We start from the raw sequence: 8,056 nt of genomic DNA, 5'->3' as shown, positions 1-8,056 counted from the left end.
ATCTTGTCCCATTTCGTGGACGGGGAGTCCGAGTCCTGTGCCTGTGGGAACGTGGACGGGAAAAGGGCGACACGCGCGCGCGAGTGGATGGATGAGAGGGGGGCGTGTGAGGCGCAGGATGAAAGAGACGGTGAAACAGTTTTCAATCCCCGTCCCACATTCGCTTCTCAGGAAACACTGGGGGGGAAGCCACCCCGCAGAGGGCAATTCTGGGGCTNCAGCAGGAGCCGCTGCAGGGCAACGGGGGTGCCCGTCGCTCACCTCGCTCTCTGTACTCCTGGGGCTCCATCGTGTCCGTCGGGCTGCGGCCGCGGCTCCTTCTCACTGACAGACACGGAGGAGGTGGACGATGGGTTCCTGGGCGGCCAGTGTGGGCCCTTTATTTAAAGTGTTCTCCTTCTGCCACCTTGGCTCCACCCTGCAGAGGCCCTTCCTCTAGGCCTCATTAACTCCACCCTCCCCCCCAGCGCGGGTCTAGAGACCCAGGATAAAAGGCGCTTCTAAAGTAAACAGTCCACTATAGCAACCCAGGCCCGCCAGCAGCCAGCGTCCCGGGGGCTACGGTGAAGCGCCCGTCAGGTCTTTCCGCCCCTCGGTTCAGACCGCAGAGCCCCGCCGGGGGGGCGGGCTGAGGGAGGCTCCGGCTCCGTAGCCCAGAACAAAGCCGACGGGAGGCCCAAGGAGCCGCACAGGCTCTGCGTTATCATTCCTGCTGTTGCTTCTCCGTCACGGCGGGCAGGGAGGAACGGCACCCGCAGGCGTGCTGCCCGGCCGGCCGCGTGGTGCTCGCGGGTCACGCAGGCACGATCACCTCACACGACGGGTGTTTTAAGTTACCACAGAACACTCGCTGTTGTAGAGAGACGAGGAAACACAGAGAGGCGAAAAGAAAAGAAATGGAAACATCACCCCGACCGCTTCGCCTGTAGCACTTGACAGGGTGCGCGTGTGTGCACGTGTGGGGGTCAAAGGGCAGGCCGCCTCTACCGCGCGGAGGGCAGCGCTTCTCTCCGAGCTTGTTTCTGAGGGAAAACGGATCAAATGCGCGCTCTGGTTTTTCTCTTCAGATAGCATAAGTCTTTTGCCATTTATTGAAGATTTCTGTGGAGAAGGGCGCCTGAGTGGCTCAGTCGGTTAAGAGTCCGACTTCAGTTCAGGTTATGATCTCACGGTTCGTGGGTTCGAGCCCCATGTCAGGCTCTGTGCTGACAGCTCAGAGCCTGGAGCCTGCCTCAGATTCTGTGTCTCCCTCTCTCTCTCTGACCCTCCCCTGCTCACGCTGTCTCTCTCTCTCTCTCAGAAATAAATAAAACATTAAAAAAAAAAAGATTTCTGTGGAGAGGTGAGAAAGATTAAAACGTGATGAAATGCTTTCAAATTGCCAAGTAGGGGCATCTGTCAGTTAAGTGGGCTCAGATCATGATCTCACGGTTCTGTGAGTTCGAGCCGGATTCTGTGCCTCCCTCTCTCTCTGTCCCTCCCTGACCCTCTCTCTCTCAAAAAAAAAAAAAAAGTGAGTAAACATTTTTTAAAATGCCAAATAGAATAGACTTGTTTTTTTTGTTTCCTGTCTTCATCTTGCTTGTCCTCTCCATGGTATTGGACAGATAACTACTTCCTTGTCCTTGAGGCATACAGTTTCCCTGGGCTTCCAGGAAATGGCCTCTCATGCTCTCTCTCTCCTACTTCTCTGCAGTCTGTCCCCTCCAATCAGGCTGTGAACGTTGGCATGCTTCAGGGTGTTGCCCGGCTCTCATCTTTCTCCCTAGGTGACCTTATTCATTTCTATGGTTTAAATGTTACCTATGTGACATCCATACAGGTACAAAGCCCAGTGTCAAATTTTTACCATGAGGCCCTTCCAGTTTCTGAGCTCCTAAATCTTTTATCCAACTGCCTTCTTGACAAATCCCTTTGCATGATGTTAGCAGACTCCGTGTCTGATGAGAATCTTCTCCCTGGTTTGCAGATGGCTGCACTCTTGCTGTATCCTCACAGCAAGGGAGAAAGAGCACTAGTCACTTCCTTTTTTTACAAGACACTAATCCCATTATGAAGGCTCCACCCTAAAGTACTTACCTAAATCCAATTCTTTCCTAATTGTATCACTTTGGGTGTTGGATTTCAACATAATGAATTTCGCTGGGGGACCCAAACGTGTAGTTCATAACAGCATAGCATCTTAAAACTGGTGAAATCTAGATTAGGCCTAATTAATAGTATGGTACTGATGTCAATTCTTAGTTTCGACATTTTACTAAAGTTGTGTAAGATGTTTCCATTGGGAAAAGCTGGTAACAGAATGATTCATGGACTGTACTACTTGTGCAACTTCCTCCAGATTTATAATTATTTTGAAATAAAAAGTTTTTTTTTAATTGCTACTTAAAAATGTGCACCCACTAAAATGGCTATACTCAAAAAGACAGATGGGACACCTGGCTGGCTCAGTCAGTAGAGCATGCGACTCTTGATCTCAGGGTGGTGAGTGCAAGCTCCATGTTGGATGTTGAATGTGATATGTCTTTCCATTTATACAGGTCTTTTATATTGTTCAGTGGCAATTAAAAATAAACTTTATTATGATCAAGGACATAATAGTCAGGATTAAAAGATTTGGTAAGAAATTGAAAAGTATAAAAAAAAGAACCAAATGAAAATTTTCCAACTAAAAAATACTAAAAATACTAAAAAATATTAAGAAATTAATAACCAGGTTTATTATCATAGTAGATACATCTGAAGACAGAACTCGAAGATAGGTCAGAAAATATTTCAAAGCAAAACTCAGAGAGACAAGAAGATGGAAAATAAAGAAAAGAATATTATATATACATAAAACATATATTATATATGTAAATTATATGACTTACCTAACATATAATATAAAACACAAATAAATACTACATATATTATATATATGAGATAAGGTAAACAAGTTTAACATAGCATAACTGGAGTTGCAGAAGAATAGAAGAGAGATAATGGAGCAGAAGCAACACTTAAGTGTATACCTAACAGAATTGTTGATTCATAAAGGAATGTTATGTTTAGCTTTTTGAAGAACTATCTGTTTTCAAAAAAATGGTTACATCATTTTTACATTCCCACCAGCAATATATGAGGGTTCCAATTTCTCCACACCCTCACCAACTTCTGTTATATCTATCTTTTTTTCCCCTTCTTTTTAAAGTAAAGTAGAATTCCCCTGGAAAGCCATCAGGTCTAGGACTCTTGTTTGTTGGGAGATTTTTGATTACGGAATCAACATTTTTGCTGGCTATGGGTCTGTTCAAATTTCTATGTCTTCCTGTTTCAATTTTGGTAGTTTGTGAGTGTCTAGGAATTTGTCTATTTCTTCCAGATTTCCCATTTTTTGACATATAACTTTTCATAATTTCTCTGTATTTTGTGGTGTTGGTTGTGATCTCTCTTCTTTCACTAGTGATTTTACCTAGTGAGTCCTTTCTCTTTTCTTTTTGGTAAATCTGGCTAAGGGTTTATCAGTTTGGTTAATTCTTACAAAAAACACTAGCTCTTAGTTTCATTGATCTGTTCTACTGTGATACACAAATCAAAACCACATGAGATACCACTTCACACCTGTCAAAATGGCTAAAATTAACAACTCAGGAAACAACAGTTGTTGGCAAGGATGCAGAGAAAAGGTAACCCTCTTGCACTGCTGGTGGGAATGCAAACTGGTGCCGCCACTCTGGAGAACAGTATAGAGGTTCCTCAAAAAGTTAAAAAAAAGAACTACCATATGACCCAGCAATTGCACTAGTAGGTATTTACCCGAAGATACAAAAATACAGATTTGAAGGTGTACATGCACCCTAATGTTTATAGCAGTATTATCAACAATAGCCAAAATATGGAGAAAGCTCAAAAAAGAATGAAATCTTGCCATTTGCAACAACATGGATGGAGCTAAAATGCATTATGCTAAGTGAAATAAGTTAATCAGAGAAAGGCAAAAATCATATGATTTCATTCATATGTGGAATTTAAGAAATAAAACAGATGAACATATGGAAAGGTGGAAGGAAGAGGAGAGAGGAAAACAAACCACAAGAAACTCTTAATGATAGAGAACAGAATGAGGGTTGACAGAGGGAGGTGGGTGGGAGATGGGCTAGAAGAGTAATGGGTACTAAGGAGAGCACTTGTTGTGAGCACTGGGTGTTGAAAGTAAGTGATGAATCACTGAATTCTACTCCTGAAACCAATATTGCACAATATGTTAACTAACTAAAATTTCAATTAAAAAATAAAAACAAATCCAAATACATACAGAAACTTTGCATATAATAAAAAGGGCATCTCAGATCAGAGGGGAAAAGATGAACTATATAATAAATAATGCCAGAACGAGGATAGCCATCTGGAAAAAAGTAAATTGGATTCTTCACACTCAGATAATATTTTTAAAACAAAATTTTTAAAATTTAAAAATAAAAGCACACATTACATGAAACCATCACCATAACTAAGATAATAGTTTCACAGACGTATGCATATGTCCAACTCATCAAATTATAGGCATTAATTATGGTGCAATTTTTCATATATCAATTATACTTCTTTAATAAAACTGTTAAAAAAATAAAGATGGAAACTCCATGGAGAAAATTTAGGAGCTTTGCTCATCGACCTCAAAGTGAAGAATATATGGCTCAAAACCCAGAAATCATGAATTTAACCACATTAACACATGTGTGCACACACACACGCATGCACACACACACACACACACACAGAAGGAAAGTAAAAAGATAATGATAAACCGAGGAAAAAAATTTACAACACACAGTACAAGGGCATGAAGCAAAAGACTATCACCCTAATAAAAACTTGGACAAAGAATAGTCAGAGAAATGAACAGAAAGGGAAATATAAAACCCATAACTGAGAAAATCAACTTAAATCTACACTAAGCTATTATTTTTTTACTTAACAGAATAGCAAAAATGGTTTGATTATACACTGTATGTGAGGCTGTAGAGAAGTAAGCCTTCTCAAGCAAATGCATTGGCATGGCATTCTGGAAGTATATACCTGACCTGAAAATGTACCTGCTTTTGACACAGCTATTCCACTTCTGGATATGTTAGGGCTTGTGTTACTGGACAAGTATACCAGGTTCTTCTCTGCGGCAAGGTTTGCAATAACAAAAGACTAGAAACAACCCAAATATCTGTGGCTAGGAGACTAAATAAATCATGCTACATGTACACAACACAACCGCACAAAAGAATGAGCACATTCTGTTAAAAAAGAGACAGCTGACCCAAGCTAGAGTCCCTTATGCTAAGCTGCACATCACAAAATGAGACTTAATACCAAATTTAATTACAGTTTCAGCCTCTGAGGAATGGGATCTTAAACCAGTCAGTGTGGAATGGCTTAGTGTTCACTTAGCACTAGTGAGGTAATCTATGTGGCTGACCCCTGCCATCCCCTTAAAGGAAGATGACCTTGCCACAACCAATCCACTTTTGGCCAGTATAACATCTTTATTGCGCTGCTTTCTGCCTATTAAAGTTTCATTTGGTAGAGCTCCTCAGAGCTCCTATCTCTCTACCAGAAGGGATGCTGCCCGACTCATGAATTGTTGAAAAAAGCCAGAAAGATCTTTAAACTTTATTCAGTTGAACTTCACTTTTGTACAGCTCCAAGGAGCATTAAGGAAAACGCTAAGATGCCAAACAGTGTGTCCGTTTTGTGTAAAGAAACAGAGAGAAAATGAGAATGCAACATGTATTTGTTATGCTCCCAGAAAACCTACTGGAATTATTAGTAAGCCACTAATAATGGTAGTTGCCTGGAATAGGAATTGAGCACATGGAGCCTGGAGGTAGGAGAAGGACTTTTCACAGATGCCTTTTACAACCTTATTTTTCACTGTACTTATGTATTTTCTTATTTATATTAAATTTTCTTATTTATTCAATGAGCATTTACTATCTATTAGAATTGAATCATGGGGCTCCCGGGTGATTAAGTCTGTTAAGCGTTGACTTCAGCTCAGGTCATGATCTCACAGTTCCTGAATTTGAGCCCCGCATCAGGCTCTCTGCTGTCAATGCAGAGACCCTTTCAGATCCTCTGTCCCCGCTCTCTTTCTTCCCTCCCCCATTTACCCTCAATCTCCCTCTCTCTCTCAAAAATAAATATTTTAAAATATAAAACAAAATTGAATCAAATAATTTTTAATATTGTAATTATAATGAAATCTAACTTTCTTAAAAAGGCTTTTGAGGGCTTGCACAGACTGACCCCGGCTCCCCTCTGTCCCTTCCCTCTCCATCCTTCCCACCTCCACACACACACCCCCTGCTCACTTTGCCACAGCCTCAGGGATATGCTTTCACCATCTCAAATATGTCAATTTATTTCCAACTTCAAAGACTCTGTTGTCTAAAAGCACAACTCAAAATTCAACTTAAAAATCTCTCCTCGGTTTTTTCCTTGACTTCCTCCATCTAAATTTTACATCACCATCTCCTGCTATGTCATCCTTTTTTCCCTCTTTTTTTCCCTCCCTTTACACCAGTTAGTATAATCTGCAATTGAAGATTTCTTTAATGGCTCTGTCCACATCTTCGGGGCTATACATTCTGTGAAAGTGAAGACCTTATGGCTTTGTTCACCACTCTAGCACCTGAGGACTTGCACAAAGTAGGTGCCTAATAAATAGCAGTTGAATGGAAAATTTTAAAATCCTGGTTGGGGGGAAGAGTAGAGAATGGGAAGAAGGGAAGGGGCAAGGGTAAGAACTGTTATTCCTAGAAGGTGGAGGTCCAATTAGCTCCCACAGCTCAATTTTTTGTTACATGATTGCTCAAATGTGCCATTTAGCTTCACAAAAAAACAACAAAGACCTTCAGAAATGAATTTGAGTGTTTCCTGAGTAAAAGTGGGAGACGTCGCAAAAAAGTCAGCCTCCAATAAAAAAAAGTCAGTCGATTGTCTCAGAAAAATTATATCCTCCCTGTGTCTGGATTTAGACCTCCAGATGCGTAGACATAGCCGATTTGCTTTGAATGTGTTCACATTCAAATGTGTGCTCAAGGGACATGCTCCCAACGTGGGGAGATGGATCCGTCCCTGGCACAGGGCGGCAGGTCAAGAGTGGCTGGGGCTAGAAGGTTAAGGCACAGCCATGAGACTCCCTGGTAAGTTTAGATACAACAGTGGCCACATCTGATAGCAATGAGAATCTGTGTGTGTGTCTCTGTCTCTCCGTTTCTCTTTCCATCTCCCTCCCTGCTACTCCACCACCCCACGCCACCCCCACCCCACCCTGATCTCTCTCCCTCTCTCCCTACATCATACTTTTCTTCCGAAACCCCAAGCCTCCAGGGTTTTAGCTGTGTGGTGGGAAATGGCGAAGGGCTATGGAGAGCAAGAGAGAACAGCCTACGAGAAGAAAAACCTGGCCCCAGGACGCCATCTAAAGCAGCAGACTGCAGGTTAACTGGGGCCAGGACTTTGGAGCCAGCACGAGGTGAGAGCCAGCACAGATTTACGGAATATGAAACTAGAGCATACTCTTTTCCAGAATCACTTGTGTAGTTGCAGGAGGTGGGGAGAAGACAGTCAGGTGAAGACTGGATTTGGGAGGGGCAGAGGGAGGTTAGGGTGTGTGATTAAGGATAGGGATGTAAACCATTTGAATGTGGGCATTAAAATGTACATGTGCAGTTAATAGGCACAGGAATCTTCAGAGCAACATTGTTTGTAATAGCTAAATGCTAGAAATAACTTAAAATCTTAGAATGGACACATTGTGGGTATTACACAGTGAGCAATACCACACAGCAATGACATTGGGCCAGAGCCATAAGCAACAACATGGATAAATCCCCAACATGATGTTGAGTCAAGTAAGCAAATAACCAAAGAATGGTTCCATTTAAATAAAGTTCAGAAAGAGATACAACTACTGCTTAGAGGTAACATACATGTGCTAAAAATAAACAGAAAAAGCAAGGAAATGGTTATCACAAAGTCAGAAAACTCAGAGAGAAGCATATTGTTGAGGTGGGCA

General features: G+C 41.9%; 1 protein-coding gene across 2 annotated transcripts in view; it reads right to left on the bottom strand.

The window, feature by feature from the left end:
- Positions 1 to 411, bottom strand: part of HDC (histidine decarboxylase) — a 21,566-nt gene extending 21,155 nt beyond the window's left edge. For both annotated transcript variants that reach the window (XM_077764318.1, XM_077764319.1), the window contains exon 1: positions 262 to 411. In XM_077764318.1, the coding sequence (XP_077620444.1) occupies positions 262 to 289 (28 nt within the window). In that variant the 5' untranslated portion in view covers positions 290 to 411. The remainder of the gene's footprint in view (positions 1 to 261) is intronic.
- Between the last annotated feature and the right edge of the window lie 7,645 nt (positions 412 to 8,056).

This window comes from Crocuta crocuta, unplaced genomic scaffold (assembly GCF_008692635.1).
Source record: "Crocuta crocuta isolate KB4526 unplaced genomic scaffold, BGI_CrCroc_1.0 scaffold102, whole genome shotgun sequence".
Lineage (NCBI taxonomy): Eukaryota > Metazoa > Chordata > Mammalia > Carnivora > Hyaenidae > Crocuta > Crocuta crocuta.
Note: the sequence above shows the minus strand (reverse complement) of the source record. Positions and strands in the feature narration are given on the sequence as shown.